Source organism: Podarcis pityusensis (assembly GCF_964106645.2).
Source record: "Podarcis pityusensis genome assembly, chromosome: 4".
Lineage (NCBI taxonomy): Eukaryota > Metazoa > Chordata > Lepidosauria > Squamata > Lacertidae > Podarcis > Podarcis pityusensis.
Genome location: NC_138027.1, coordinates 59976872 through 59995228, shown reverse-complemented (window position 1 = coordinate 59995228; position 18357 = coordinate 59976872). Strand labels below are relative to the sequence as shown.

Here is an 18357-nt window from a genome sequence, read left to right as displayed (position 1 = left end):
ACTGAATAATTTAAATCTTATAAATACTGTGCAAGGACTTGATTCATTAACATTAGCCTGACATGCTTAAAGGCCAATAATTCTAGAAAGATAACTTGTTGCTCTTCCTTGCCTGGTATTAATCACCCAGACATTAATAAGTGGACACAGGAACAGGCAGCAAGTGTGCATTCGTTTTCATCCCAAGATTTGTTTCTGGCACTTCTTCTTTTTAATTCCTCAAAGAAAATGCTGTCAGCTTACCAAGAGTGGGTTGTTGAAAGGGAAGTTCCAGCTTCATAGAGCTGTAGGGAAGAGAAACGGAACTATTTAAATATTTCACAGAGGCCACAGAAGAGCCTTTAGAAACAATTGTTTTCACGGGGAATTGGAACAAGGGAACATTTATTTATGAGAATTGTGTAAACCTGGGATTCTTTTTCTCTAACCTTTTAAAATACTCTGTTCTGCAGGTGCCTATCAGATATATCTGAAGAAGTGTGCTTGCACACGAAAGCTCATACCAAGAACTAACTTAGTTGGTCTTAAAGGTGCTACTGGAAGGATTTTTTTATTTTGACTATGGCAGACCAACACGGCTACCTATCTGTAACCAGATGCCATTAATGTTTTTGATAGCCACCTGTGGTGATAAGGATTAACATTTCTGGATTGCCAGATTGAAATGTTTTAAATACTGTCATTTAGTATTTTGATAGTAGATTTCTCGTTGACGATAATGACCTTTTCCCATTTCCTTTATTTCATTGCTCATCAAAAATAAGTTAAAGTGGCATGCATATATATGCATGCAATGGTCTTTTCCATGTGAAGTAAAATAAGTTTAAATTTAGAAAACAGTATTGCTTCCAAAATAAGTTTAAATTTAGAAAACAGTATTGCTTCCATAGCTGTTAAGAGAGGGAAGTCTCATTACATCTGAAGGCAGCCCTGTTCAGGGAAGTTTTTAATATGTGACATTTTAGTGTATTTTTCATCTTTGTTGGAAGCCGCACAGAGTGGCTGGGGAAACCCAGCCAGATGGGCGGGGTACAAATAATAGATTATTATTATTATTATTATTATTATTATTATTATTATTATTATAGATTGTTTAGTAGGCTGTTGACTGTTTTCATAATACTAAATTTATGTTTTGGGATGTTCTGATTTGGTTTATTGAAGATTTTATGTTTTGTTTAAATTGTGTAGACATGTTTTAAAATAAGAGTTTTGAAATGATAAATAGTTTTTTCAAAAATATTGGTGATGGTTTTTGATGTTGTTGTAAACTGGGCAGGGTACACTGTGGGAAAACAGAATATAAATAAAGTTGCTAACACAGTGATCCCAACTAAATCCATTGGAAGGAGATGGGATCACTCCTAATCCTCTTGTACTGGTGGAGGCTAAAGATACACTAGCATAGCGATTCTACATTTCTGTAGCTTCATTGTTGCACCAGTGGGAACTACTGCTGGTAAAACCCTGTCAGTGCAAGGGAAGATCAGAAGCTAGTTGGAATTCTGTGTTCCTTGGTTAGTCCCTCCCTTTAATAGTAGTATATGAAAATGTGTAAGTTAAAACTCTCAAATTTAAGTTAAAAGAGATTTTTAAATGAGTGTTTCCCTCCCCCTCCCCCCGTCCAACCAGCCACAGTAGAGGAAAGGATTCAGCTAATCGTGGAGTACATAAGCCTTTTTCAGAGAACATTGACTGCAAGTACATGGCATAGGACTACATAACTCTGCCTCAATGCTTATAGAGCTGGAAGCCCTCAAGTGGAGACATTAGTGATGTGTCATTGGGCAAAGAGGGAACACTTTGCACTAATGGCAGATAACTAACAGCCAGAGAGGACAAAAAGAAAGGAAGAGAAGATGTATAACACTTGGCTTCTCAGAACCCTAATGGGTTCATTCTCTCATCAGGGGATGAGACACTATGCTTCAAAGCATGATGCCACCAATAACTCCATCCCTCTTGCTGAAGCTTTCTCAGAAAAGAGTGGGGGATATGGGAGGTTTCTTCAGCAACCAAGGACATAATATGTCTTCCACCTCCACCCTTTGCATGAGGGAAAGCTGTTTATGTTCACTGTGCTAACAACTGTTACTCTGCAGGTTATAAAAATGTCTCCCATACAGAGGACCCTAAGTTTGCCATCTGCAGTAAGTGGTTTAGTGCCAGCAAACCCAAGATTGTGGCAGAGCTTTGTTTTTAAATACACAGATCTGCCACTGTTGTATTTACTTGCCCTCTGTGTGTTCAGAGTGTAGTGCAGTAAAGTCACAATTTCTGTTGGCTTCCAAACAAGATTCTTATGCTAAGACACTCATGTGAGATTGTGTGTGTGCAATCATTACTTCTTTCTGTTTCTTTTATCCTCTTGGCTTAAAGATATCAAATAGCAAATGTAGCAGTAGAATTAGACAAATTGATGTCCTGTTGAGCAAATGAAAGGAGGTCAGCAAGACCTAACAAACTGCTGTAGTCTGCAGTCTGGAAAGAATCTTCTTCTAACCACTGTGGAATTTAACACTGTCAGAACGTTTTTTGTGTGTGTGTGTTTTTTAAATGCTGTGAAGCATATTCAAGACTGGCTCTGTGAAAAGAGATTCACTTAATACAAAGATGGGCATTGCATGTCAGGAGACCATATTTCTCTCTTGTTCTGTAGCCTACATCTTGTCCTGGCACTGCCTACAATTAGACACTGGTGGTTAACAATGGCCAGCAGCTGTATTTGTGGGCTCTGTTCTTTTGCCAAGGTTCTGTCAAGTTCTAGTAGGTGTGGGAAAGACCACAATTCAATGGTGTAGCACCTGATTTTCATGCAGAAGGTCCTGGGTTCACTCTGTAGTGTTCCTGTCAGGTAGCAGGTGAAGGGGATGACATTTGCCTGAGATCGTGGAGAGGAGCTGTCAGTCAGAGTAATAATAAATAATAATAACTTTTATTATTTATACCCCGCCCATCTGGCTGGGTTTCCCCAGCCACTCTTGGCAGCTCCCAATAGAGGACTAAAAACAGAATAAAACAGTAGGCACTACTGGGCCAGATTGACAAAATAGTTTGGCTTGGTATAAGGAAGCTTCCTGTGTTCCCTAGCATTGCTGAGAAATTGAACCCAGAGGATGGAACTGTGTAGATGGACAGGCATGATTCTCAGTGACTGGGGTGACCAAGGGCAAGGTTGCTCTTGCTAACAAGGCCAATGACAGGGTTGCTGTGTTCATGGTGCAGTTGTTCTTGTGGATAGAGTTGATTGCAATAATAATAATAATAATAATAATAATAAATAATAATAATTTATTATTTATTATTTATACCCCGCCCATATATCAATCCTTTCTCTAAAACATAATGTTGCCCCTTATAATAAGGGGGGAGGAAGGGGTAAGATTTAATGAAATCTAAAACATCACTTGTTCTTATGGGAAAATATGAAGTTATTTGTGCATGTGAGTCTTTCACATGCTGGTGTTCTATCCTCCCAAACACTTTTACTTGGACACAAGTCTGATTGATTTGAGACATACTTACCAAAAAGTGTCCTTAGGAAACAAAGTCATGTGTCCAAGTTCTTTCAGGTAGCAACTTTCACTGCTTGAGCACTACCTGCTTCCCTTCTACCAGGAAGAACTTGGTACTCTAGAGACGCTGTGATATGCAAACAGCCCTGTGTCCTGGGGTCTTCTGCCATTGTTTTGATTCAAGCTGTGTTTGACCTACAAATTGGTATAGTTCACTGCAGAGTTGCACCATCAAAGCAGGTTGCTAAACAATTCTAAATTAAATTGAAGACAAACCTTTTGCTGTCACGTACCATTTGAGGACATACTTTGTATGGATTTGTAAAGAAATACAGAATGACATATGGATAATTCTGGCCAGATAAAACCTATTACTCAAAGCTAAATTGATCAGAACCGTGTAACAAATGTTACTCATTTTCTGCTCCGAAACAAAAAAACATCTGTGGTGTTAAATCACCTGTGGAGAAGGGGGAAAAAAGGCTTGGGCATAACTCACCTCAATCTTATTGTTTTGCCTGCAGCATTTGTACTGAACTAAAACCTGTCTTTTTTGAGATAAACTATATACCTTGTGCTTCATCACTGTCATTGAATTTCCATTTTAACTACTACATTTCAATGGGAAATGAGATAAATATTAAAAACTTAAAGCAGTGTAGAGGTTTGGGATAGCATTCTGTCAGTTTGTTAGATTGTGTCACACTCATCACAATTTAAGTTGCACATATTATTTTCTCCGCACACTGTTGGCATGTTCAGGCATTGACCTCAACATGCAAGTGCAAAACTGTGGAGCAGGGTCAGGGGGTCAGGGCTGCATGTTCATGCCCTTCCCTTGATGTACATGGTTCTCCTGTGGAGATCTTCCATCTGTTAATGTGGGGAAAGTCTGCTTACGATGCAGTGCATCTCTGTGTTGTTGTCAAATATTCCCTTTCAGAGAGCAGCTTAGGGCCGAGATGAGAAATTTTGAAATCCACAGAGGCAGGAGCAGAATATGAGCGAGCTAGAGGCTGGAAGCATCTTGGGATTGTAGGTGCTTCTCTGGAGACCTGAAGTGGGGCAGAGGATCTGCTGCCTGATAGGAGTTCACATGCTGCTTGCCTCCACCTGTGCTCCACTTGTAAATAAGCCAAATATTACGAAAGCATAATATGTGTCTAGTGTTCTCTCGTCCAAATGAAGCTAAACCAAGCTAATACTCCTCCTGAAACCTCTCACCACTTGGGAGAAGTGAGGAACACATAATACTGTATTTTTTATATAAAAACTAATGTTTATTAAATATTTTCTTGGTTTATAAAAGTACGTGCATTGTCTCTTTTTCAGGTTGTTAAGTCTTTTCTACAGATCAGTTACATTTGATATGAGACATTAGTGTTATATACAGTATAAGATCAAGGAAGAAGAGAGGGGAGAGATGGGGTGGTGAAACTTACATTCTTTTATATAGTGTATGTATGGGGTTTTGTGTCAGTGTCAACTGGATAGGTTCTCTTTCAATTCACTTTTTACATTTCCTTGGTAGTGAGAGGGTGTGGTTGGTTGTCTGTAGTTGGCTGCAGTGAGGTTTGTTTGCATTTGTGAGTGGGGGAGGGATGGTTGGGTCATGTAAGTCATCTATTTTCCCATGTCAGTTTCGGTCTGTTGGTTAGCTTTTCTAGGAAGGCTGTTTCCCATGTTATTTGGTACCAGTGGCCCATGTTCACTCCTGACAGATCTCTGCAGTGTCTGGCTATGATGCTTTTGTCTGCTGAAAGTAAGTGGGTTATAAGCTCTTTATAATGTGAATGGACATTATTATCTTGGAAAATATTCAGTAGAGCCAGTTCTGGGGTGAATTCTAATACCTGTTAGTTATTCTGCATATCTCTTGTAGGACTGCTGTCCAGGAGGGTTGGATTTTGGGGCATTCCCACCACATGTGAAGGTATGTGCCTGTGGAGGTGCAGCCTCTCCAACATTTTGGCTCCTGGGCTTATCAATGCCAGTTTCGTGGTGTTAGGTACCATCTATAGGTAAGTTTAAGAGTGAGTTTCCTTCTTTCGGCTGAGATGGATTTAAAGGGAGGTTTAGACCACATTCCAGTACATTGGGTGGGGTTAAATTTCATACCCTATGTTGTGCTCCCGTTGTTTTTGATTGCGTCATGGGGATTTGTGGGATTTTGGAGCAGTATTTTGTATACTGTGATTACCATCTCCTTGCCGTCTCCCGTTGCTGTCAGGAGAAGGTTTTTGAAGGTAGCCAAGGGCTTAGTGGCTGCTGATTTTACTGGTGGATTGTTCAAGAAGGCGTGTAGTTGGTGCTGCATTAGCCAAGGTATTTGGGTGTCCCCTAGTTTGTCTTGTAGGTTTGTGTCAGTATGGGTAGAAGTCTTTAAATGATGTAGGCCTTTGGCTTGCCAGGTTTTTATCTGGAGGCTTTGTGCTGCATGTTGGAATAGTGGGTGATGAGCCAGGGGAATTAGTGAGGCTGAGGCTGGGGACAGTTTGCCTACTTTTTCCTTCCATGCTTTAGGCATGGACTGTGTGAACCTGTTTACTATTATGGGGATTTTCTTTAGTTTGTTTTGGAGAAATGGGTACAGTTGAACCTCCTCCTCTTCTTATGGTTGTTCCAAGTCGTGACTGCGGCAAACTCGGAAGTAACTGTCATGCATGTGCAGAAGTGGCAATTGCCGCCCGTGCCTGCGCACAACAGCGCCTCTCCCAGCAACCCATTTCGAACTCTGGACAGACCTCCGGAACGGATTATGGTCGCAAATAGAGGTTCCACTGTATGCTGTTTTGGGGAAGTTTTTGATTGTTCTCTCCAAGTGGACCCATTGTTTCGTCTCGTCATCTAGAATGTATGGGATTATATGGCACACTTGGTTAGCAATGTAATATGATTCTATTTTGGGGATTCCCCATCCTCCTCCTCAGGAGGGGAGGCACAGGTATTTGGGGCTTATTCTTGGCTTTTTGTGAGAGAAAATAAATGAGTATAGTTTTTTCTGCCATTTCTGGAACTGGGGATAATACTGTATTTCTAAAGCTAACTGGTATTTATCAGCTCAATTGGCTTTTTAAAAAATCTTCAGGCATTAAGTGTTTTAGCCTGAGTATTAGTATTTTAATACATATGTGCTACTGCTTCACACTTCTGTTTCATAAATTTGGTACAGCTTGGAAGCACAGGCTTTGATCTAACAGAATCCAAGACAGCGTGCCAGGGAAGCTGGCATAATTCCAAAAAAAATGAAAGAGTGGCTTCTAGCTTCTGTTTTTACTTGAGCAATGAATGTGCCAACAAGTGTCCTTTTGGTGCTGTGTATTAACTGCTGATATGTAACTTCAGGAGATGAAATAATAGGAATTCTAGCAAGATTGCGGTGTTTGTTTAATGATGGGCTTTTTTGTTACTTCAACTCTTTACCATGCCTTCATGTCTAACCATTAAAAAATGTTTTGCAGTATTTGATAATTAAACATTGTCTGGGTATAAAGACACTGTCTCCACCTGACAGCCTGAACATCAATATGTTCATACAAAAAGGTTACTTTTTATTTGTTGTGATCCAGCAGTGACATGAACTGTTTATTCCAATTAGTTACATTGAACATTGTTCAGTTGATCATAAGCTCATTTATTTGGAAGGAAGTCCTATTAGGTTCAAAAGGGTATACTCTGGAGTAAGTGTACATAATACCACAGTCCCGCAACATGTTTTGATATATTTAAAAGCCATGCTGTTGGCCGTTTTAGTATAATGAAGGCTCCACTTGCAGAGCTAAGGAGTGTGTGTTTGGCATTCCAATAACTCTTAATGCTATTCACGCTGCAGCCATAATCCAGCTTGTTGCATATTCCTCTGTTTTGTTGACTACCAGGGCATGTTGCAGGCTGTACAGTGTCAAGAGAGGGTGCTCTGAAGCGATCCTATGGATGGTCCCTTGTGTCGCCATTGCACAATGAGACTAGGAGCCTCAGGAGGGTTGCCATTTCTAACCACTGGGAAATTTCCCAGAGTGCTGAGGAATCTATCAGATTTTTTAAATGTCCATTATATGCCCCACTTATAAAAACAAAATACTATCTGGCGTGAATGAAAATAGTCATATATGCATTACAAAACAGGAAACAATGCTAGTTTGAACTCCAGTTTTTGATGGTTTGTCCTAACATAGTAAAGTGCCTCTCTTACCTCACAGGGTACTTTTAAATTAGGGGGTTCATTTTTTTGTTTGTTTTACTCTCTTTATGTATGTGCTTTTTCTCCCTCAGAAAAGTGATCTGTTGGTTTTTTAGAAAATAAAATAGAAGAGTGGCATCTAGCAAGTGTCGCTCTGCTTATAGAAGACATCCATCAGTGGAATGGGGAGTGAGGCAGTTTTTGCCAATGCATCCTCTCCCTTTCAACTTCATTGAGCCTCCTCAAAATCAGTATATTTTGTGGAGGAGATAATCACACACACACACACACACACACACACACACACACTTCCTCATTCTGTTGATGGATGCCTTCCATTAGTGGAACAACACCTGTGGTATTCTGTTGTAAATGCTTCATACAAACTGAAATACCCACTGTGCAGTACTAATGCAGTGGCATTCCTTCTGGTGATCTGACTAGTTCAGACCTTAGAGCCATAGCTCAGGAGCAGAGCATATGCTTTTCATGCAGAAGGTCCCAAGTTCAGTCTGTTGGTAGGACTGGGAAACACTCCTGGTAAGCTAGATGGATGGAATGGCCTGACTTGGTATAGAGCAGCTTCCTAGACCTAACCACTTTTTACATTTTCAAAGCAATCAGTTACATCTGTATGATTGGGCATTATAAATGGTAGTTAGTAATTCTCCTTGAACGACTGACATTACAGCTTTTTACTTTGTTGCTTGATGAAGATGGTTCTAAAAAGATGGAAGACTTTCATTCCTTCCTTTGAAAATTCATTAGGTTGGTGCTGCAGGTAGTTCCTTGTACTTTTGATAACCAGGCGCTGGTGGCAAATATTGCATCACGCTGCTGGGTGTGTGCTTTGTGCAAACAGATTGCCGGTGGAAGAACAGCTGGTTTTTCTAGTTTTGTAAAGAGTCCACTGCAGTAGTCCTCTCTAAGTTGACCAGAAGTACTTCAGCTGTTTGCACTCTGGATATGGTAAGACCTATGTATTTAGAATGCCATTTGAAGATTTATTCTCATTTTAAACACTCAGTAGCTCTTGTCCTACTGTCCAGCAAAATAAGACTTAAGAAAAAGGTTTTGTAAGAATGCTTCTTATAACTGTAGACTTCTTTAACTGAACAGGAAGTTTACTGCCTGTTTTGTTTTATTTCCTGATGTCTCAGTGAATGAAGCTGGGCTATTTTAAGGTTATAGTTTCTCTGATACCATCTTAAAGTATCGCATTGTTATAGCATAGTTGACTGATTAGAATACATCATGGCACAATGAAAATACCAGATTCTGCCTGTCTGGCATTAACCTGGAAGTAAATGCAAGGGTGGGTGAGTTTTTATCAGTAGTATCTCTCAGAATGGTGAATGGCACTATTTAGTGAGAATAAATTCCAATGAAAATTATATATATATATATATATGTTTTATGATGGCCTATATTCGTAATACCTAATAAAGGTTTGATAAAAAAATATTAGAATACTTTCCGATTAAATGTTATTCCCGATTAAATGATATAAATGTAGATCAGGAATGATCCTAATTCGTTGTCCTTTCACAGCAAGGCTATTTTTGGAATTTTATTACTAATTTGAACAGAGCACAGTAAAATTACTTCTGTTTTACCTGTGACACTTAAACTGGTATGTTGGCTTTTCCTCTAGCAATAAACTGGAATCATAGTTTAGACAGAGACTTCAACAAGGGGGCATTTTTTATAAATATGATTGATTATGTACGCAGTGCATACTGAGGCAGTTTATTAATGCTTTTGTTGACCAGAAGTCAGACTGTTCTTACTTGCCTGTTCTACTCTTGGAGAATCCCTGCTTATATCTAAGGAAGCAAAAACTAAAAATTATTCAGTGTATTAATAAACAGCACAGCATGGTCGTTTCACATATGGAAATATCTCTGTTCAATACACCATCAATTTAGTGTGCAAACTGACAAGCCAAGAATGGTTTACGCAATAATGAACCATTTATCATGGATCATGCTCACACATGACAAAAATGAGTACCACAAGTAATAATTGATCATTTGCTTTACCTAGTCTACAAATCTGTTAAAGAATCACCCACTTAACACTTCACATGTACCCTAAAAATAGCACCCTTGCTCCAGGAGATCTGTTGTATATTGATTAAGAAGAAAAAGTGAATACAGATCTAAAAGAAGTATTTTCTGTTTGATAGTATTGATCTCCCTTGCCTTCTCTCTTGTATTTACCTCAGAATTAATGGTACCAACTGAGAAACAAGAAAGGAAAATGGGATGGAGAGTTTATTTGTTACCTGCTCTTCACTCTTAAGGTCCCAGGGCAGGTTGCAACATTAAAACACAATATTAAAAACAGTTTAAAACAACTGAGTAAGATTATATTTTTAGTGAAAGAAAATTGTAAATACTGTTTTGAATCTTAGAAGTACATATTAGTAGTTGCCTGACAAATGACAGATTAGTCATGGTTTTCCGTTATGTGGCTGAATCTACGTTTAGTGCAAACTAGCAACTGTATGAATATATCCTCAGAAAATTATTTTGGCCATGTGGTGGAGCAATCAGATAACTGTATTCCATTCTTCCAGTTGTTAGGCAAATTGAACTCGCCACATAGTCTGGCTGATTTTGGGTTTGGGAACTGACTGTTAGACACAAGCAAGTGTGGGCCGTCTCCAGTTTATTCAGCTGGTAAAATCAGGGCTTGTTCTTGCTGTTTCCATGGATGTACTTTAATACCAGTGGGACAGTCAGAGTCACAGATGTCTACAATGAATGTTGTGAATGTATCAGCACTTAGGTATTTGGTATTGTCTTGAAGACACCAAACCCCTGTTTGATTTCAGCTGCTCATGCAACACACTGATTATGTCAAGTGACTTATTTTCACTTTTGTTTCCAGGTACAAAGAATCGAAATAACCAGCTTTGGGGGGAAACGATTAACTTGAGGATAATTTATGAATGAAGACCCACAGCATGTTCAGAAGTTCCAGCAAAGTTGCAGTGGACACTCAAGTCACTAAGTTGGACTTTGTAACTTTTGGTTGTTTGCAATGATGTGCCTTTAAACTTTATATCACAGTTCATGCCCTTCATACTACATAAATTATAAAATAATACAATCAAAGCAACATGTCGAAAAACTTGGAGATTATCAATCTGTCATTTTTACTGGAACATGAGAGGGAAATGATACTGGGAGTGCTGAAGAGAGACGAGTATTTGAAAAAAATTGAAGATAAAAGAATCAGGTAATTTTGAAACTTTCTTCTGAGTTCTTTAAACTTCTGAATACTGGAGTTTGATTTAGATATTTGTGCATATGTTGTTGTTGTTGTCCACTTAACTCATGGTTACAGTGTAGTTCAGGGTTGGGAAGACATCAGACTTGTGGAATCTACTTTGTTTTTTACTACAACCCTGAGGTCCACCAACCACAGCCAGGTTCAAAATAGTGGCTCAGGTGAGCAGACTAAAGCTAAGAAGGAATTTTGGTTGAGCAATGGGACTTCTTCTCCCTTTGCATGCACTCAGTGCCCTTCTGAAATCTTTTCCAGAGGGTTGAGCCCCTAGAGCAGAGTTAGGGTTAGCATGGGAAGGAGAGCAGGAGAACATTCTGTTACACAAGCAGAAACCCCTGCCCTGACGGAATTTTCACACAGTGCTATGTGTACAATCCAGGGTACCTCTGAGCACATGCTCAGAATTTGTGATCAGTAGCAGAACTGTCCTCACGAGTTCTCTTTCACACAAAAATCCACTCTTGGTTTCTTCCTCAATAGTTCCTTTTCAGCAACCTGATTTAGAAAGGAAAGCTTTTTGTTGCTATTGTTAAGACAGCTGAACATCAGAAACCCTTGCTGATCTTAAAGCTGGTCAGTACAGGCGGCGACCATTTTGCACATGTCCAATTAATGCATGACTGTTGATGCATGGATCCTTTAGGACCTGGAAGAGGGCAGAACAGGGATATGGCGTGGCGTAACGGGGTGGGCTGGGCTTATGTACACTTCACCAATGTGTAGGGGGCCAGGAATGGGACCCCTGCTCAAAATGATTGCCGCCTGTATTTACTTTCCGCATTTGCATGTTAGTATATTGTGGTTTGTTATTGCTGTCTATAAAATATAACAGGTGGTATCATTCATCTTGCAACATCCCCCCAATAATAATAATAAAGAAACCATTTCCGATCTACTACTGTAGCATCTAGAGATCTTTCAGTAGATTCTGATATGTCCAACTCTACTTTTGTTCATAAATAGCGTGCATCTGTTGTTGACCTATAGGTTAAATTGACTATAGGCTAAGATGATTGCCTTGCTCTGTAATGTTTTATGAGGCCATGTTGACTAATCTTTATCCTCCACTTGGAAAGGTTTAGCTTATTAACCATCACACTGCAGTTTTATGTGCAGTTTCTGTAGTCTATGTAGCATGCTATCCATGTTAACATCCTCACTCTCTGACCCTTAACCTAAAATCTTTTTAAATTTAAGAATGGCTAGCATGAAACTGCCATTGTGTGATAAAAATTAAAAAGGCCTAAATGAAACCAATGTAATTGCTGTCATGCCGGCAATATAGCAAGGTGGCCGCTGTTCAGACAGAGAATGTAGCACAATGGAATGTCATAGAACCATAGTTAGAAGGGATCCTGAGGATCATTTAGTCCAAGCTCCTGCAATGCAGGAATCTCAACTAAAGCATCCATGACAGATGGCCATCCAACCTCTGCTTAAAAACCTCCAATGAAGGGGAGAGTCCACCACCTTCTGAGGAAGATCATTTGACTGTTTAACAGCTCCTACTGTCAGAAAATTCTTCATGATGCTTAGTCAGAATCTCCTTTCTTGTAACTTGAAGGCATTAGTTCGGGTCCTAGCCTCCAGAGAAGGAGAAAACAAGCTTGCTCCATCTTCCATGTGACAGGCATGTGACAGCCATTTAGATATTTGAAGATGGCTATCATATCTCTTCTCAGTCTCCTCTATGCCAGGCTAAGCATATCCAGCTCCCTAAACCATTCCTCCTAAGGCTTGGTTTCCAGACACTTGATCATGTTGATTGCCCTCCTCTGCACATGTAGCATGACAAGAATGTGACTTGGTGAGCCTTGAGCTTGGGTGTGCCCCCCTCTCCCGCTTAATGTGGTGCAGCTCTGAGAAGGAGTTTGGAAGCTTTCAGCTCCATTTTTGCTTGGCTTCAGCTTGTCATGTAGACTGAACTTCGGATATATGGTTAATGTTTCTTTGAAACAAGCCAACTTTTAACCAATGATTTCAAAGTTCCAGTGACATGACAGGTTGTGGTTAAGGAAGAACAGGAGCAAAAGCTTCTGAACCCCTCACAGCTATAGCAGAGGAGAGGGGAGGAAGGGAGCTAGAGGCTCACTGCAGCTCATTCACACCATGCTCAACTATGACTTAGCAGATGGGAATCCAATGTGCTCTTCAACTCCCATAAGTCTCAGCCAGCATAGCTAGTGGTCAAGGATGATGTTAGCTAGCAATATCAGGAGGGCGCCATGTTGGCTGTTAGCATGATGCATGAACACTGCCAATATCTTTATTATGACCAAGTGAAAATTGCAAAAAACAATGAGCTAGCTTTCAAGTTTCACAGTAAGCTTGAATTTAATTTTATTGTCCACCCAGGTATATCTATCTACCTACACACACATCCCCAAATCAAACAAATTTCATGTGAAGAGTAGAAGGATAATAGGTAACAAATTAGATTGCACACAGAGAGAAATGTCCAGCTCAAAATCAAAATTCAGGGAAGTGGGTGACTAACAATTTGCTCTTAGATAGACTTAGTCACTCCTAACCCCACCAACTTCAATCATTAACAGGATCAGCTGTAAGCAAGATGAAACAAGGGTTCAATAAACAGAGCAGAATGCACTTAGTGACTATTCACCGTTGAATGTCAATAGAACTACATGGCTAGAAAAAATAAAAGCAGGAAAGGTCCCTAAAGGCTAAGAATCCATGACCATTAAGAGTACAGTAGAACCCATCTATGCTTTTCCTGGAATTACTGCTTAGTCATAACCCATTTCTTAGTTCCACTTCAGTGTAAATATGTGCTTACCTGACCTTCTGAATATCCAAATGTTCCACATGGCTGAATCTGGACTGAAAATTCCAGCAGTGTTGCAGGTGTAGCTGGTGAACGCTATGTTAATTGAGCTCTCATTTCAACTCTCTAGTATTTAAATTTGCATTAGGACCCAGTGGGTTCTATTCGGGTGTCTAAAATGTCAGGTCTTCTCATGTGCTGCGGTCATCTGCTGATACTCTCCTCTGAGTGTCCCTGCCGTTAGAGGTAAGATCAACTGTGACATGGGCATCATTGGTTGTAGTGCCAGGAAAATACTGATTTTGTCTCCCAGCCCTTAAAAAAAATAGAATTAAATTTTTTGGGTCCTGCTGCTGCTTTTCATTTATTATTGAGATCTGGTGCACATGTGTTTCATGTTCAAACTTCTGTTCTACCTCTGAGGATAAGGAAAGATGCAAAATATGCTATAATGTGATATATACCTTGAGCATAAGATTTGTATGTTCAGGACACAGTTCTGCACTTCACATTCAAGCACCACCTCAATTTACTGCACTCATTTCCAAGTATACTAAGGAAAACACAATGCAGGATCCCAGGTTTTCTTCAAACGGCAGGAGGAAAGATGCAAGACCATTGTAATGGTACTTCAGAACATTGTGCTTTTCAGGTATTCTTAGACTTTTATGCATTTAATTCCTTTTAATTTATTTTAGTCTTAAAAATTAGTCAGTTCTGGTTTTGGGCAAAAGATGTTTTTATACAGCACATAACTGCTTATTCTACTGACGCACAGTGTTCCTTTTCCGTAGTGTTTGACACAGCTAGATAGTGGCTGTTTAGAAAATGTGCTCATGGTAGATTGAGATAGGATGACTCATTCTCCTCCTCCATCTCTTGTACTCTTGGAACACTTAATTCCTCCAATTTTGAAATCAGAGCACATTGTCACAGTTGTTCAGTGATTCACTCTTGAATACACCGCAAGGAAATATGGAAGGAAGTTTATATAAAACGCAGCTGTCTGAGCTTGCTTTATCATAAATGAAGGAAATTGTGAAGCGGGGCATTTTATTTGTTTGTCTACATTTGTGTCCTCACCTTTCTCTAAGGGCCTTTCATTTGCGTTCCTGGGGCTCCTTCATAATTCCTTCTAGTTCTTGGCTAGGTCCAGATTTATTTATTTAATTAAAACAATCATACCGCTTGGTTGTTTTAAAAACTTCAAAACAGTTACCGTATTTTTTGCTCCACAACACTCACTTTTTTCCTCCTAGAAAGTAAGGGGAAATGTCTGTGCGTGTTATGGAGCGAATGCCTACGGATGGCGGGGGGATCTGCTGCAGTCGTGAGCAGAGGATCCATGGTTCCCCTTCCTTCCCTCCTCCGTGGCTCGCTTTGCTCGCTTTGAAACAGCAAAGCCGGAGAAGAGCCACTGAGTGGGGAGAAGAGAGGGACAGAGAGCCTGGTTACAAAGCACGGATCCACATGGATCCTCAGGATTTTTGCACTGGGTCACCCCAAATTCACCATCAGATCACATAGCATGTCCATGGCTACAGCTTGCACCAAAAAAATCACGCACCCACTGTTGCCTGGGGCCGCAGTGGTGCAAAAAATGTGGTTACAAAGCATAGATCCACATGGATCCTCAGGAGTTTTGCATTGGGCTACCCCAAACTTACCATCAGATCATATGTCTGTGGCCACAGCATGAACCACAAAAATCATACATCCACTGTTTCGTTTAGAATATTTTTTTTCTTGTTTTCCTCTTCTAAAAACTATATGCGTGTTATGGTCGGGTGCGTGTTATAGAGCTAAAAATACGGTAGCTAAGATCTGCTTAGCTTTAGAGAGAGGAGCCTAGAACAAGTACCTTCAGACCATTATCTGGTAATTCATAGACTCATAGAATCATAGAGTTGGAAGAGACCACAAGGGCCATCGAGTCCAACCCCCTGCCAAGCAGGAAACACCATCAGAGCACTCCTGACATATGGTTGGCAAGCCTCTGCTCCACCTCCAAAGAAGGAGACTCCACCACACTCCTTGGCAGCAAATTCCACTGTCGAACAGCTCTTACTGTCAGGAAGTTCTTCCTAATGTTTAGGTGGAATCTTCTTTCTTGTAGTTTGGATCCACTGCTCCTTGTCCGCTTCTCTGGAGCAGCAGAAAACAACCTTTCTCCCTCCTCTATGTGACATCCTTTTATATAGTTGAACATGGCTATCATATCACCCCTTAACCTCCTCTTTTCCAGGCTAAACATGCCCAGCTCCCTTAGCCATTCCTCATAAGGCATCGTTTCCAGGCCTTTGACCATTTTGGTTGCCCTCCTCTGGACACGTTCCAGTTTGTCAGTGTCCTTCTTGAACTGTGGTGCCCAGAACTGGACACAGTACTCCAGGTGAGGTCTGACCAGAGCAGAATACAGTGGCACTATTACTTCCCTTGATCTAGATGCTATACTCCTATTGATGCAGCCCAGCATTGCATTGGCTTTTTTAGCTGCCGCATCACACTGTTGGCTCATGTCAAGTTTGTGGTCAACCAAGACTCCTAGATCCTTTTCACATGTACTGCTCTCAAGCCAGGTGTCACCCATCTTGTATTTGTGCCTCTCATTTTTTTTGCCCAAGTGCAATACTTTACATTTCTCCATGTTACAATTCATCTTGTTTGTTTTTGCCCAGTTCTCTAATCTGTCAAGGTCGTTTTGAAGTGTGATCCTGTCCTCTGGGGTGTTAGCCACCCCTCCCAGTTTGGTGTCATCTGCAAATTTGATCAGGATGCCCTTGAGTCCATCATCCAAGTCGTTGATAAAGATGTTGAATAAGACCGGGCCCAAGACAGAACCCTGTGGCACCCCACTAGTCACTCTTCTCCAGGATGAAGAGGAACCATTGATGAGCACCCTTTGGGTTCGGTCAGTCAGCCAGTTACAAATCCACTGAGTGGTAGCATAGTCAAGACCGCATTTTACCAGCTTCTTTACAAGAATATCATGGGGTACCTTGTCAAATGCCTTGCTGAAATCAAGGTAGGCTACATCCACTGCGTTCCCTTCATCTACCAGGCTTGTAATTCTGTCAAAAAATGAGATCAGGTTAGTCTGACATGACTTATTTTTCAGAAATCCATGCTGACTATTGGTGATCACAGCATTCCTTTCTAGGTGCTCACAGACTGTTTGCTTAATGATCTGCTCCAGAATCTTCCCTGGTATTGATGTCAGACTGACTGGGCGGTAATTATTTGGGTCCTCTCTTTCCCCCTTTTTGAAAATAGGAACAACATTTGCCCTCCTCCAGTCTGCCGGGACTTTGCCTGTTCTCCAGGAATTCTCAAAGATGACTGTCAGTGGTTCTGAGATCACATCTGCCAGTTCTTTTAATACTCTTGGATACAGTTCATCTGGCCCTGGAGACTTGAATACATCTAAACTAGCCAAGTATTCTTGTACTATCTCCTTAGTTATTCTGGGCTGTGTTTCCTCTGCTGAATCATTTGCTCCAAATTCTTCAGGTCGGGCATTGTTTTCTTTATCGGAGAAGACTGAGGCAAAGAAGGCATTGAGGAGTTCAGCCCGTTCTGTGTCCCCTGTTTGCATTTCACCATCTTCTCCTCTGAGTGACCCCACTGTTTCTTTGTTCTTCCTTTTGCTATGAACATACCCATAAAAGCCTTTTTTGTTGCTTTTAACCTCTCTAGCAAGCCTGAGTTCATTCTGTGCTTTAGCTTTTCTGACTTTGTGTCTACACGTGCTGGCTATTTGTTTGAATTCCTCTTTGGTGGTTTCCCCCCTTTTCCATTTTTTGTACACATCCTTTTTTAATCTTAACTCAGTTAAAAGTTCTTTAGATAGCCACCCTGGCTTCTTTAGGCACCTTCCATGTTTCTGTCTCATTGGTATTGCCTGAAGTTGTGCTTTTACTATCTCCCTCTTAACAAACTCCCAGCCATCATGAACTCCCTTTCCTTTTAGTATTACTGTCCATGGGATCTCACCCAGCACTTCCCTAAGTTTTATGAAGTCGGCTTTCTTAAAGTCAAGAAATTGAGTCCTAGTATGCTTGGCTGCTCCTTTCCGCTGTATAGTAAACTTCAGAAGAGCATGATCACTCGCGCCTAATGATCCTTCCACTTCTACCCCACTAACCAGGTCATCAACATTGGTTAGGACCAGATCTAAAATGGCTGTTCCTCTTGTTGCTTCTCCCACTTTCTGGACAATGAAGGTTTCTGCAAGGCCAGTGAGGAATCTGTTTGACCTTATGCTCTTGGCTGAGTTTGACATCCAACAAATATCCGGGTAATTGAAGTCCCCCATTACTACTATCTCCCTTCCGTTTGGCTTGGGGATCTATAGTAAACTCCCACAATGAGGTCACTGTTATTCTTCTCTCCCTTAATTTTGACCCAAATGCTCTCACTTTGGCTTTGAGGTTCTAAATCTTGGATCTCTTCACAGGTATACACATCCCTGACATATAACGCCACTCCTCCTCCTTTCTTGTCTGGTCTGTTTCTCTGAAATAGATTGTATCCCCCCATTATTACATTCCAATCGTGGGACTTATCCCACCAGGTTTCAG

At 40.6% G+C, this 18357-nt stretch overlaps 1 protein-coding gene across 5 annotated transcripts in view; it reads left to right on the top strand.

Annotated features, from left to right (window-relative positions):
* Positions 1-18357, top strand: part of SYTL5 (synaptotagmin like 5) — a 75390-nt gene that overhangs the window by 14667 nt on the left and 42366 nt on the right. For 3 of the 5 annotated variants that reach the window (XM_081004374.1, XM_081004370.1, XM_081004372.1), the window contains exon 2: positions 10591-10941. In XM_081004374.1, coding sequence (XP_080860500.1) covers positions 10823-10941 — 119 coding nt within the window. In that variant the 5' untranslated portion in view covers positions 10591-10822. Of the gene's footprint in view, positions 1-5466; positions 5537-8563; positions 8665-10590; positions 10942-18357 lie in introns of those variants that run through there. The other 2 variants (XM_081004373.1, XM_081004371.1) reach the window with 2 other exon arrangements.